The sequence below is a fragment of the Empidonax traillii genome, unplaced genomic scaffold (genome assembly GCF_003031625.1).
Source record: "Empidonax traillii isolate 1590-97213 ecotype Southwest subspecies unplaced genomic scaffold, ASM303162v1 scaffold194:size798623, whole genome shotgun sequence".
Lineage (NCBI taxonomy): Eukaryota > Metazoa > Chordata > Aves > Passeriformes > Tyrannidae > Empidonax > Empidonax traillii.
The window spans coordinates 448,951-463,610 of record NW_020955387.1 but is presented as its reverse complement, the minus strand read 5'-3'; the positions used below and the strand labels follow the sequence as shown (position 1 = coordinate 463,610).

At 40.2% G+C, this 14,660-nt stretch overlaps 1 protein-coding gene across 6 annotated transcripts in view; it reads right to left on the bottom strand.

Moving 5' to 3' along the window:
* The window catches only part of SH3KBP1 (SH3 domain containing kinase binding protein 1), a 216,311-nt gene that overhangs the window by 186,242 nt on the left and 15,409 nt on the right, over nt 1–14,660 (bottom strand). For 3 of the 6 annotated variants that reach the window (XR_003571543.1, XM_027886739.1, XM_027886740.1), the window contains exon 1: nt 3,564–3,599. Coding sequence is in view for 5 of the 6 variants with exons in the window: in XM_027886739.1 (XP_027742540.1) it covers nt 3,564–3,584 (21 nt within the window). In the remaining variant the exon portion in view is untranslated. Of the gene's footprint in view, nt 1–3,563; nt 3,600–6,235; nt 6,394–14,660 lie in introns of those variants that run through there. The other 3 variants (XM_027886741.1, XM_027886743.1, XM_027886744.1) reach the window with 2 other exon arrangements.

Below are 14,660 nucleotides of genomic sequence, written 5' to 3'. Positions count from 1 at the left end.
AAAAAAAAAAAAAAAAAAAAAAAAAAAAAAAAAAAAAAAAAAAAAGAAAAAACTGATTTTAGGGAAGAGAAAGTATAAGTTTAGGGCACCTTCTCTTTGCTTCCCTACCTTTTAGGGCTAGGCTGGAGAAACGCCATCAACCATCTAATCTTACCAACTCTATAAATCCTTATGGAAGCTACTTTGAGAGGCTATTGCCATAACCACATTGACTTCTCTATATAACCCACATCTCAAATAATAATAACATATAACTAAGTTCTGAAGAAACTGAAGCTACTTTAAAGAATTATGATATTATAGCTCCAAAGAAGTTATATCTTTGAAAAGATAACTTCTAGATAGCACGTTCAGTCCATGTTTCAGTCTCTGATTAGATTCTCCTCATGGCTTGGGGCTTCAGAAAGAGGAAAACAAAAAAGCGTTTAGTTTCCCTTTTAGCCCAAATTTTTTGTGTTTTGTGGAGGTTTTTTTGTAATTTACAATTTAAATAACAGCGTATTTTAAACAGGAATACTCTACTGAGGTTTTCTTAAGAATATAAAACACAAACCTGAACAAGAAGAGGAAATAATTGAGTTTACTTTGTATATTTAATTTGTACTACCTACAATGAACTCTGTTGGTAAAACAATATTAGGTGTATTTAAACAAGAATGTTTTTGAACATCAGCAATTAAGATGCATGAAGAATGAAAAGCCGTGCATCTTATTTGCAAAATCATAAATTTCTTAGAATCATAGAATGGTTAGAGGAAGGGACCGTTAAGATCATTTTGCTCAAATCTCCCTGCCACAGGAGGAGTCGGATCCATGGCTGCATTTCCATCAGTTCTGTCAATATATAAGCAAGCCAATGTCTTTTCAGAAGGTTACTTTTTGAAATACAATGTACTAGTCACTAAAAACTAATAAAAACCTTAATACTGAAGCTTCACGTTACTGTGTGTTCACTCCACGACTGCTGCACGTATTTGAAACCCTCTCACTTTCGCATACTTTAGAAAATGTTCACAAGCTGGTTCCCACAAAACATCCAACAGCTGACAGCCCCAAACAACAACAATTTTTCCTGTCTGTTCCACACCCCCACACTCCCCCGAGGAAATCCCCCTCTCAAAGCCTGCCATGAAAACATATCCAACAAACTGATAACCACCAGACAGCCAACTCCACACTTGCCCCCACGATAAACATACGGGATCCATTCTGCTGACTGCAGTGAGCATGGCACCCTTCCCATCCAGCTGGGAGTATCACCAGTTCCCTGTCACAGGGAATGGGAAAGAGCCTCTCTCACTGCCTGGGAGTCTCAAATCACTTCCAGGCCAAACACCCAGGGCAGCTGCTTTGACGGGAACTCTCCCATCTCCTCTGAATCCAGACGAACAGGTTGAGGTGTGACATCATTTGTAATCATACCTTGGGCATCCAGGACAGCCCAGAGTGCTCAGTTCCCTTTTAAGAGTGAATGCAGCCAAGTCAGAGACTACTGACTGGTACAAGACCACCTTGTGGATCTGTATCTTTGAGGAGATGGGCTGGGAGAGGGAGAAAGATTTTGTTTCATTAGTTTTACTTTCACCACAGTAAGAGCAACAATAATACACAATAACACACCCGTGATGTTATGTTTCTCCCCACAAAATCTTAATTGCTGTTGACATAAACAAAAGCTCAAAAAGACAACATTTTCATATGATGGAACCAACCTGAGTTTCTTTCACTAATTATATTCTCTTGCATTTCACTGTAAGGATAACAAGTTTAATAGCCATACCCAGAACTTGGAGTAAGAAACTAGTACTCTTGGCTTTCATTCCCAAGACAACAAGGATTCTACAATCTAAAACATTTCCTTAAAACATAGACAGTATTCTAGTAATATTTCCACCACACACACAGACACACAAAAAGTTCAGTAACTGAATTGCAAATTCTTGGCAAGTATGTTTAAAAAAAACCCAAAATCAAACCTAAAAGCCCAACATAACCATTCACTGAACCATAAAGCAAGTTATCTTTTCAGGTATGGACAGAAATAACACCGTTTTCCCCAGTCTGCAGACAAACTCAGTGCCTCCACTGACGCCACAACTTTCATAGAATCACAAAATATTCTGAGTTGGAAGGATCACTGAGTCCAACTCTTAAGTGAATTGAACCACGACAAGCAGCTACTTCACAAAGCTGACCCAGCCATCACTTAATTAACAGTATTCCGAGTGCCGAGGAGAGCAGTGAGAGCGATACAAACCTACAGCCCCAAAGCAAAAGCAGGAAGTCGCAGAGGTGTCAGGGAGTGCTAAAGTCACTGGCAAAGCAGGAGGGAAGGACAACAGGAGTTGGTTGGTTCTCTGACCTGACAGGTACCAAACAGCAGCCGAAAGGCCAGGGAAGCAAGAAAGCACTGCAGGAACCAAAGCCTTCTGGGATATGAGGAATATTCTCTTTTCCCTCCCAGGAGCCAAACTATGGTTGCAAAGGGCCCCCGCACGTGCACGGGACCAGTCTGATGAAAAGTTTTATGAAAGCACTAACTGGGATGGGTAGGGATGTGTAACAAGCACCAGGAATCACAGTCCCCTGCAACCTCTGGATGGTTGCGGAGATTAAAACCAACCAAACAAAACACAGAGAAGAAAATTAAATGACAAGCAACAGATAAGGATCTCCGCCATGTACCTACGATTCAGCATCAACATCCCTGACATCCTACAACTGATATGCACTATTTAAAGACTGTATTCTCCTTGTATAACAAGAAATCCAGGTTGCCGTTCTGACCCGAGGCAGCAGTACAGCTACATGAAGTCCCTGTCCTGTTTCATTGATTCTAAAACACAAGCTACACACCAGAATTTGAAAAACAACTACCATTAAACTTCTCTTTTAAAATAAATTTACCTCCCCCATTCTGCTAGCAATACTGGCAAGCCCTCTGGAGTACAGACAAGCTTTAAGGTTGTCACATGCAGCAAATTCAGTTTCCCAGTATAACACTATTCAATCCCACACAGAATTCGCTTTGAAAATTAAAGCCAGCAAACATGGCTCTGCACCAGTTTCCTGCTTTCTGCATCTTCATTTGCTATCAGCAAAATCTATCTGCCTCAGACGCTGTCACACTTACAAACACAGTTTTACACTCCAGAGTATGGATTTCAAGTTAAAGTTTTCAAGACAGAAAGATATTGAAAACCAACTTTATACCATGTAAATGAACAACACTGCAATCACCTGCTACCTCCTCTTTTTCAGCTGCTTAACTGAGAAGTAAAACAGACAGGTAGGAACAGTACATAATTCGCCACTCATACTTCTATTTGAAAGAAAACAGAAAAAGACAACAACCAGATACACTTTTGTACATTTCTTACGTATTCAGCACCAGTAACTCTAACAAGAGTAGGCATCTTCAAAGACCGACAGAGGTAAATCAGATCTTAAAGAGAGACCAAAGATTTTTTCTCATGTTTAGATGAACTTCTTCCACAAAATCTTCCAAGTGACCATAGCCCCAGACTACTCAGCAGTGGAAACAGAAAATAAATTTCAAATACCTTTTCTGTTACGCCTTGCATATTGATTGCAGAGCATAAGAAGGGTATGAATCTGTTTTTCTCGTGGCCGTATACAAAAAATTCAGAGCAGTTGTTTTGCAGATTCAGGAACAGGAAGCACCTCTGATACAACTTCATAGTGAAAGTCCCTTCAAAAAAAAAATTACTGCACATGTACTGCATACATATCATTGCTACCTCCCCTTTCCTTTTCTTTCTCACATCTGTCTTCAGGCAACTCCACTTCAGTGTTCTCCTAATCTGCATTTATTCCAAGAAATTTAAAACTATTTTTTCTACAGGCAACTCCAAAAGTCTTATCCACATTCATGACCTACTACTCCCTTGAAAAATAGGGAGGGTTTTATTTTCTTAAGTGACACTTTACATTTTTGTCTTTTCATAAAAATTTCAATATATTACATTTCCCTAAGTTTTTTTCATTTCTGATTTCCATATCTTTTCTTCCAAACTGCACTTCCATAATCTGTGCACAATGCTAACAGAGACCATTCAGGAGTCTTTACCATGTTAATCTCATGGTTTCATTTCAGCCAAACATTCAATTTTTGCAAACCTCAACAGTTTACTTGGAATGTCATCATGAACTTATTCAAAAGGAAAAACTGAAGAAACATAAAGGTTTTCACTCAAGAAATTCATAACTAACTATACTTTTGGTAAATTTGTATCTTCTACTCCATGTTACCTAATTAAGAGAGGAAATGCTCAACTATGAAAAACATATTTGACCTTAAATTATTCCTCATTCTCAGCTTGAACACAATGTGGTTTTCAGTTCTTTAGAAGACAGCCCTGGATGCTGACAAGAAAAAAAAAAAAAAAAAAAAAAAAAAAAAAGGAAGAAAGGAGAAGGGAAGGAATCACAGAATCAGTCAGGTTGGAAAAGACCTCTGAGATCATCAAGTCCAACCCTTGATCCAACACACCACCGTGGCTACTAGACCATGGCACTAAAGGAAGGAAAGAGCTGGGAGTAATATTTTATGAGAATGGCTGCAGGGCTAGGAGCTGGACTCGATGATCCTTGTGGGTCCCTTCCAACTCAATGGTTTTGTAATTTTGTGAAAATCTAAACTATTTACTGTTTAGAAATTTCTATTGAGAAAAAGCTATTTATATTTTAATTATGTGAGAGGATGCCACAATTTGAAGTCATTTTAGAAAGAAGAGGCCTTAAAAATCACATACGAAGGGGGAGAACTTGCAAATATTCATATTTAGATTATTTTATTTCCATGAAGAAATTCAGAGGCCATATTTGTTTAGAACACTAAATCCAGGACCTCCTAAAATCAGCAGCAGATTCAACCAGGAGAAAGCTTAGATGAAGCCTACATTTGTCCCACGAACTTCACAGTTCATCAGAGTTCAAGCAGAAAAATATTACCAACACATAATGAGAACTAAAATAGTTTCTTCCCCCTAGCCCAAAATGTGGATTTTCAGAGATTAACAAGAAACAGGGTATCCATTTTCATCTTCCACTCCCTTTCATCTCACTGAGGCTGTTACTTCCTCCTCATCTTTACTGCCTGACAGACACAGAGCTGTTCTTTCTTCTTGGCAGTGACAGGAGCAAGGATTAGGATGTGAGTATGTTTGTCCCCACAGAAACACCTGAGGCTCCTGTGTCCACCCCCACACCCCCCGCTATGGGCTGGCTACGTTTGCCACCAGACCACTTTCCCAAATTACCTCGACATATGCAGCACTATCGAAGCAAACTGAAATTACTTCATTATGTGCATATGTCTAAACACACAACAGGCTCACACAGAAGAAAAAACAAAAAAAGGACACTTATACCCTTAGAAAAGGGAAAGTACCAAAGATCCTCTGAAGCTGTTGTAAAAGATTAACATAAAATCCATTTATGTAATTTATTGTAGTTCTGGCTCTCTCTTCCATAATGGAGAGCCAAGTTTATAGAGGTTTATAGAAACTAACTGCCTCAGTCTGCAATGACAAATCAAGGAGGCCCAGAGGTACTAATAGCTGGCCTCATATGTGCAGACATATGTGTGCACACAGATGCCAATTAAAAAAAAAAAAAAAAAAAAGGTTTCTAAAACTCTGAATGGCTTTCCTAAAACCAGAATTACTGTAAGCTATTTGGTACATTACACAAAACACAAAGTAATGATTTTTTGAAAAGTTTTTTATAGGCAACTGTATGGAAAAAATCCACTTTAATTATTCTCAACTGGTTTAGCCAGGAATAAATATTCACAAAAAAAGCTTCTATAAAACCTAAGAATGTGTTCCAGAGAAGCAGAAGCAGTTACAGAGAAAACATTTCAAATGCAGTGACATGTAAGTTGTTCTAGAATAACCACTTTGTTCTCACTAAGTCAAACATAATCACTGAACAGCTGAGAAATGTAGGGATAGCTTCTTTTATTTCCAGCATATCAAAACTACATTGTGTTTGCAAAGAAAGTATAATCTTTTCTTTGTAACACTGCCTCCATAGAACACTGTAATGTATCTATGCAATATATTGTATATATGCAATATACGTGTATATGCAATATATTATGAGTTTGGATACAAGAAATATCATGACATAAAGGCAGATATTTACCCTGAACAGCACAGTACATAAAACTTATACACACAACGCAAGAACGGTTCCACTTTGTACTCACTCTTACAAAGTTGTCAGGGAACAAACCTCTTCTGCCTTTGAGCTGTCCTTCCCACCAGCCTCCATCATCCTTCTTGATATTGGTGATTATGTCACCGACAGTGATCGTCAGCTCATCATCATGTTGAGCTTTGTAGTCAAACTCCACTATCGCCTCCACTAAAAGAGAAACACACGTATGCAGAGATATTAACTACATTTAAGTTTTCATGGCTTTGAAAAGCATAGGAAAACATCAATGCAATTATATATTCTCAGTGAAAGTAACACATTCAGCTTAACCAAGAGTGCACATCAAAATAGGCAACACGTAATGGTAACATTCCGTGGGTAACTGCTGCAACGGAGGCCAAAGTGAAAACACAGGAATGCCCATCATGGTAAGGCAACAAATAGCATGCACTTTACTGTTTAAAGGAAATCAATTTGTGATGCTTCAGCAGTATTTACTCTGGCAGCATTAAGAAGTTTATTTTTATTTCTTGGACAAAGTTTGGCTTTTGTTCACTGCACTTTTAAAGCATTTTATTTCTGGAAAGGTTCTTAAACTCGTAAGCATTCGAAGCCACTGCAACTACTTTGCTAAAGGCATCACTATCAACCTAAAAAATATTTAAAAGGAATTGTTTGCATCACACCGAGTTTCACTGTTGTTTATATAGAAATGCAAAGCTTTGCTGCATGAACATGCTCCCACAGGGTTTCACCAAAGGGAGAAAAATTTACTTTCACTTGTGATCATGTATCAGAGGATCAAAGATAAAATACTCCTACTGCTCCTACTGCTCTGAATGTTATCAGATTTGCATTATAACCTTGCTACCATTATATGGTGTATCTTTGTCTTTAACCAAGAGGTCTCTCCACTCCTGGAAACCTGCAGAGAATTAGAGAACTCATAAAGACAGAAAAATTCCTTCAGATAATCTAAAATATTAGACCTAGGGCATTAAAATATGGAAGCCATAGTTGTATTTTGGGGTTCATCAAATATCTACTAGGAGGAGCCAGACTAGCGAGGTCTAGGACAGCCATATCTGTAAAACCTTAGTCCTGTTTACTTCAGTGGAAAAGCTTGCCCCAGGACGTTCCACCAAACATTTAGCACTTCAACCATCGAAACAGCAAAATGAGAACTAGTAACAGGCATCTGTTTTCTGCAAGCTCTAGCCTGCAAACAGGCAAGACCAGCTCACAAAACAAAGCCAGCCATTACACCACAGACAGCAAAAAGGTTCTGCCTGAATAAAAAGCCCTGCATACTAAATTGAATTAAGCTGACAGGAAAGCAGAGTTACTTCTTCCCACCCCCAAAATGTCACACAGTCACAATGCTGAACATCTCTGCCCTCCTCCAGAGCCTGCAAGTCATAGCTAAAACAGTGTTCTGACTTTCGGATACATACCAGGCACAAGTTTATGGCTTATAATATTCAACTATTGCTTCTTCTGTGAAGTCTAAAACCATTATAAAACCAGTTCACAAGAGGCCTGCTAAACTACATAATGAACAGCAGCAGAGGAAGAGTGGCACCACACATTACAAGCTGACATGCAAACAGAACATGAAAAATTCATCACTGAAACTAAACTGAAAAATCAGAGTCAGTCAGGCCCGGAGGGACCTCAGGTCTCTAGTTTAGCACTCTGTTCAAAGCAGGACCAGTTCTGAGCTCAAATCAGGTTACTCAGGGCTTTGTCCACATGAAACCTCCAAGGACAGAGGTAGGTAAGGTACACAGGGGAATCTGCTCCACTGCTTGACTGGGGAAAAGGTTTTCTCTCTATGGAGAGAACGGTTCCACTGGAACCATTCTTATATCAGTTTTCATCCGTTGGTCTAATTGCCCCACCATGCACTGCTGTGCACTCACTCCATCTACTTGTAGGCACTGTTAGACGCTATTAGGACCTCCCTTTTTTTTTCTCCAAGAGACACATTTCTCCATCCTCAGGTCCCTCTACTCTTCAGGACAATGAACTGTTCCACCAATTTGGTATCAACCACAGACCTCAGGAAGAATGCACTCCACTCCTTCTCCAGTCATTGATAAAGATGTTAAACACAGCAAGTCCCAGGATAGCTCCTGGTGGTACTTCATTTATTATCAGCTTGCAAGTGGAGTACAAGCCATTAACCACTACCTAAATCACACAACATAAGCCTGCCATTAGCTCAGCTGGTTAGAGCATGGTGCTAATAACACCAAGGTTATGGGTTTGATCCCTGAACGGGCCATTCACTTCAGAGCTGGACTTGATGATCCTTGTGGGTCCCTTTCAACTCAGAATATTCTGTAAAACATCTGAGGTTGGAAGATTCTGAAGATCAAACCCCTTTATTCAGGGACAGCTAAAGTACAAATTGCTCAGGGCCTTGTGCAGCCAGGGTTTTGAGTACCTCAAAGGAAGGAAATTCCAGTGTTCAATCGCCCTTAAGACTAAAAATGCTTTCAGACACATCACTAAAAGCACCCTGAGCCTTCTCTTCTCCAGGCTGAACAGTCCCATCTCTCTCACACTCTCCTCAGAAGTCACATGCTCCAATCCCTCAGCCATCTTCATGGCTCTTCACAGGACTCATTCCACTATCTCCATCTCTCTCTTGTACTGGAGGACCCAGAACTGGACACAGCACTCCACACGTGCCTCACCAGAAAGGAGAAAGGCAGAAGGATCCCATTGCTCCACCTCCTCACAACACTCAGCCTAATGCAGCCCAGGCAGTGAGGACCTGCCCTTGCCATAAGCACAAGTTTCTGTGCTTCCTCATGGTATACTTGGTCTCCACTTGTATCCCTGGGTCCTTCTCCACAAAGCTGCTTTCCACACACTCAGACACAGCCTGTACTGCTGCCTGGGATCATTCCTCTCCAGCTGCAGGACTTACCGCTGCCCTCTGCTCATGAGGATCCTGGCAGCCCATTTCTCTAGCCTACTGAGGCCTCTATGAATGGCAGCACAATCATCTGGTGACTCAAATACTTCCCACCTTTGCAACACCTGCCAACTTGCTCAGTCCTCTCTGCCCTGTCATCCAGATCATTCCTGAAGACTGAGAAGCAGCAGCCCCATTATACCCTTCCAGTGGAACACTGACAATGACTGGCCTTCATTTGGACCCTGTGCTGCTGATCACAGACAGTTTTCAGTCCACCTCACTGTCCACTCACCTGGTCTGTACCTCATCTGTCTGTCAAGATATGAGAGGAAGTGTTAATAGCTTTGCTTTTAATCAAGTCAGCGTAAACACTTGAGTCAGTGATCTCATGGTAGAAAACTAACAGATTGTTCAGACTTCCCTTCATAAATCTATGCTAACTACTGCCAACCAGTTTCTTGTCCTTCATATGTTTCGAAACGGCTTCTAGGATTATTTGTTCCATCATCTTTCAGTGGTTCACGTGGGGCTGACCAGTCTGTAGTTCTCAACAGAAAAAAAAAAAAAAAAAAGAGACTTCTTCCTAAAGACAGGAGGTACATTTGCTTTCTTCAAGTCTTAAGGAACCTCTCCTAATCACAGTGACTTTTCAAAGACTATCAAGAGGGGCCTCCCAATATCAGTTAGCTCCCTCAGCACATACCACACCTGGGCCACGGCCTTGTGCATGACCAGTTTGTTTAAATATTACCTAACCTGATTCTCTTCCACTGAGGGAAGGTTTACCTTGCCCTGGACATTACCACTGGTTCCAGAACCCTGAACAGGCCAAAGTCTTTCCTCTTCAAGTCCAGGGTTGAAATCCTGCTTTCTGCCTCTTCCCCCCTCCTTTCTGGATCCTGAACTTTATCATCCATCTCATGGTCATTGGTGCCAAGGCTGCTATCAGCCTTCAGATCAACAAACAGTTCTTCTTTTGCAAGTATGAGATCGAGCAGACAACACACTCCAGAACTTTCCTGGAGTGCTGGATTGCTCACACCCAACCCAGTACATAAACAAATTTCTCTATCCCTCCAGTAGATATCAGGCTGATTAAAATCCTCCATGAGAGCCAGGTCCTGCCAACATGAGCCAGATTCCAGTTGCCTGAAGAAGGCCTCATCATAACCCAGCAGTTTCATGAAAACACATTAATTCCTCTTCTTTGCATCCCATGCTGTATGCATTGGAACACAGACTTTTCAGAGAGGCAACCAGCCATGCTGACTTCCCAGAAAAGAGTAGCAGAGTAATTCTGAAAGGCACTCCCCCATCTATACAGATACACTTAGAAAGGGTCCCCTTCATTCCTGACTTTTTCGATTAGAAGGTCCCCACTGTTCATATCCCCACACATTTTGTTTGCCAACTTGGTCCACTAATTGCTCATAAGATAGCAAAGATACTTTTCCCTAGTCAGGTGGATTCCATCTTTTCCAATCCAGAGTCTTATGATCATAAAAGCAGAATTCTGCTGCTGACACCAACTATGCAACCAGCTGTTACTCACAGGATCTCTCCACTCATTCTCACACCTTTCTCTCTCACCCAAAGCATCAAAGAGAAATCCACTCAGGCTCCCACACACTTGGTTGTCACCCCAGAGCCACACAGCCACAACCTTCCAGATCACTTCAGGCAGTATCACTGAAGCCTACATGGGAGAGCAGCACGGAGTAGTAATCTAAAGGCCAGACAAGCCTTGGCAGTTTTGCCACAGCGTTCCAGATCCAAGCTCCTGGCAAGCAACAAGCCTCTCTAGATGACAGGTCAGGTCAGCAGATGGGAGTCTCCACCCCCCGCAGCAGGGAATTTCCCTACTATTATCACTTGCCACTTTCTCCTGATTCTCCTTCATGGCTCAGATTAACCAGATTGGTAAAGCATTGTACAATAACTGAAAATAACATAAATGGTAAATGGAGACACTTCCATCTTCAAATGTTGGTGGCATTATTAAAGATGGAGCAAGACCCTCATCACCTACAAAAGCACTGAATCTGTTCCCTAACTGCAGGTCATGAGGTGGAGCAGGAGCCTTCCTCCCGGTGTCACAAGTTATAAACTTCAGGCTTTCAGACTTGCCATTCTGGGAGTCTCCAGGCACAGCCCAAGAGACAAAGACTCCATCTGCCCTACCTTCAGGAAAGCTGGAGGTTTGGTCTCTTGAACCCTCAGGGATTTGAAGATCTGGAAAGCGCAATGCTCTGAGCTCAGCCGACCAACAGATTTTTACACCCCCTAAGCTGTCCTGCAGGATCTTGCCACAATAACTGAATCATTCCTTGCCACCTCTGGCAGAGTCTCTGGACCCCTTCTGTGCCAACTGCTACACAAACCAGAAAATCTGTTGAACTTAAACTGACCATTCCAAGTAGAGAAAATTAATAAAAAAAAAAAAAAAAAAAAAAAAAAAAAAAAAAAAAAAAAAAAAAAAAAAAAAAAAAAAAAAAAAAAAAAAAAAAAAAAAGACACATATGAACAAGAGTCCCTAAAAATAGCAACAATATTATCCATATAATCATAAATATATACATATATACTTACACACACACACACAAACACTTTTGGCCAGAGCAACTTGTGGATTTGGTTCAGAATTTGTATTTACACAATAGCTCTCTAAAGATTACTGGATCCAAGTAGTGGCACCAAGGTATACACACATCAGTGAAAATTTTTATCTCCATAGAACACAACAGCACTGGGGCTTAGAAAAGGCAACATTCAGACTATTTAGAGGGGTATTTCCAATTTGGTTGAATCCCAGGAAATATCTTTTGAAAGCAAGGCCCCGTAGCTTCATTTTTAAGCAGCCTAGGATGCTCTTGCTCTCAGGGCTCAAAGCTTTTTGTACGTGCTAAGTCATTTCTCCTTCTTACTTAGGAAGCTTTTAAATCCTCCTCTGATTTTGGTATGAATGCAATTCCATACTGCTTTGCTCCGAGTTCTAAGCAACCAGGAGGTGGTTAGAGAGCTTTAAGGGGGAGGTGGCAATGGAGCAAGGATTCAGGCTGGCTCCAGCTACCGGGTTCTTCAAACACTCCTTTAACATTCAGACTGTAACAAGACATAATGAAGGAAGATAAACAACTCTCCCACCCTCTAAGTCCCATGATTTAAAATAGCTCTAGGATCTGTTGCTGTGCTTGCAGTTTTCCCTCAGAAGGCTGTAAAAATGACATGTTTATTGACAGTTTTGTTTTCTTATTAATTATGTTCTCTCTCTTGAGAGATCAAGAGGTAAGATGGGGCTGTTGACCCAACTGTACAGCTGTTTGGGTAGGCTGGAGGCACTGGAATTAACTCCCTGAAGTTTGTCTGCCTTGCATTAATTCACATAGCCACAGCTGCAGCTGTTCAATCACTTTTGTTTTACTGCAAGTTTGTTTAAACAAACAAAAAAACCTCCTTTACTGTGCAGGCTTTTCTCTGTCTATAAAAGTTTCCAATTATTAAAAAACACACATAAATATTGTTAAAAGCTGTCTCCTCTCAGAGAATTTGATTACTGTAATGTAAGTGTGTGTAAGCTGTCAGAGACACATGAATCACCAAAACAGGACCACACAATCAAGATGTTTATAGACTTTTCAAAGGAAACCAAGAGCAGAGTTTGCAAAGAGGAATAAGAGCAAACCTAACAAATGTGTAGATTATGACAAGCTGATGGGAAGGTACTTCTGAGATCACTCAAAATTGTAATTTATCACACTACTGAAGTTTGGAGAGCATATGACAGCCTAAAAGTGCTTTATAATTTATAGGTCCATGGAGTTGTAGTTTTTAAATCAACCTCATTTTCTAAAGCATGCTAAACCACACCACCTTCTCAAAGTGTGTTTTGAAAAACTCATTTTGCCAGTCAACTTTAATCTTTTTTGTTTCTTTTGAGGTGAAATTCTGTCTTCATGGAAGCTGGATAAAACACTGATCCAGGTATGTTAAGAAAAAAGCAAACCAGAGGTTGTGCTCCACATCTGTAAGTACAACACACCACATTCCTGAAGTGCTGTGCTAGATTTCTCCTCAAGAGCTGGACTAAAACAGTGTCCCAGTTTGCCCAGTGATTCATGATGTGAGAAAACACTCCATGGACAGTGAGCTCAAACTCATTTTATTTGTTAACCAACAAAGGCTGGTCTTAGGCCTAGCTCTGCCAAGGTAAACAGATTGTTACATTAACAGCCAAAACTCAAATCCCTTTTAAGCCAAGAGCAAAATAAAATGGCATAATTGGGACAGAAAGATCTGGCTTCACTGTATTGAGAATTTTTCTTTAAAATAGTGTACCTCATGATGCCTGAAAGTCTCACCTGCCCCAGCTTGCAAACTCTAGCTATTAGACTTTGTGCTGGAAGAAGGCATTTTTTATCTTAAGAATGAAATCCAATATCAAAAACTATTCAAGTTATTTTGATCTACAAAGGGAACATTCATTCTCATGCCAACAATCCCCTATTCCTAGCCTTATACTACCATCAATCCAAATTGTAACATAAAAACTCATGAAACAAAATCAAAGCTAGTTATTAACTATCCTGCTGGAGACTGGCACAGTATAACTCATTACTGCAATGTCACAAAGGGACAAAGATTTGTTTAATTTAATGCTTAGTGGTTTGGGTTTAAAACACACAATTTGAAATATTAATGCTATGAATCTGGCATTGAAATGTAACCTGTCAGCTATATTTTAAAAAGTGTATCCGGAAAAAAACCTGTTGATTAAAAGTTTAACTAGTCCTACCTTTCACTCTCCAAGTTAATGTTATGTATACATGTGAAATTATTTTGTTGATAATTACAAACATTTTTCTTACTGTTCAGTTTGTTTCCTTGCCACCTTTTAAATTGCAAGTAAAATCTAATCTCTTAAACTGACCTAGTCAAAATTTCTTTAATAATGCCACCAACATTTGAAGACAGAAGTGTCTGCCTTTATGCTATTTTCAATTTTTATACAGTGCCTTTCCTAGCAAGAAATAATAAAAAAAAGAAACAGAGACATGCTACTGTGCAACGAAAGCCATGTTATTAAATCAGTTTCTTGTGACATGTGAAGTGTGTAGGCACAATGGAAATGTTATTAATGTCTTTGGCACTATTCCACCCAAGTAACAACATCCATACAGCAACACCACCTTCTGCAGCAGGCTGGTTTCACACCCAAATGTAGACATTAAAGCTTGTGAATACAGTTTAAAATGGCAGGCAAAGAGTTAAGAGCTTCTCCACTGTAGGTTTTATGTTTTCACTTTTGTTAGTCACTCCACTTTCATGTGAGTGCTAAACACACTCGTTGCATTAGAATCATAGAATCATAGAATCATAGAATAGATTGGGTTGGAAAAGACCTCCAAGATCATCAAGTCCAACCCCTGATCCAACTCCAATTACTATATCATGGCACTAAGGGTCACATCCAATCTCTGCTTAAAAACCTCCAGGGATGGTGAATCCACCACCTCTCTGGGTAGGCTGTTCCAATGCCTGATTACCC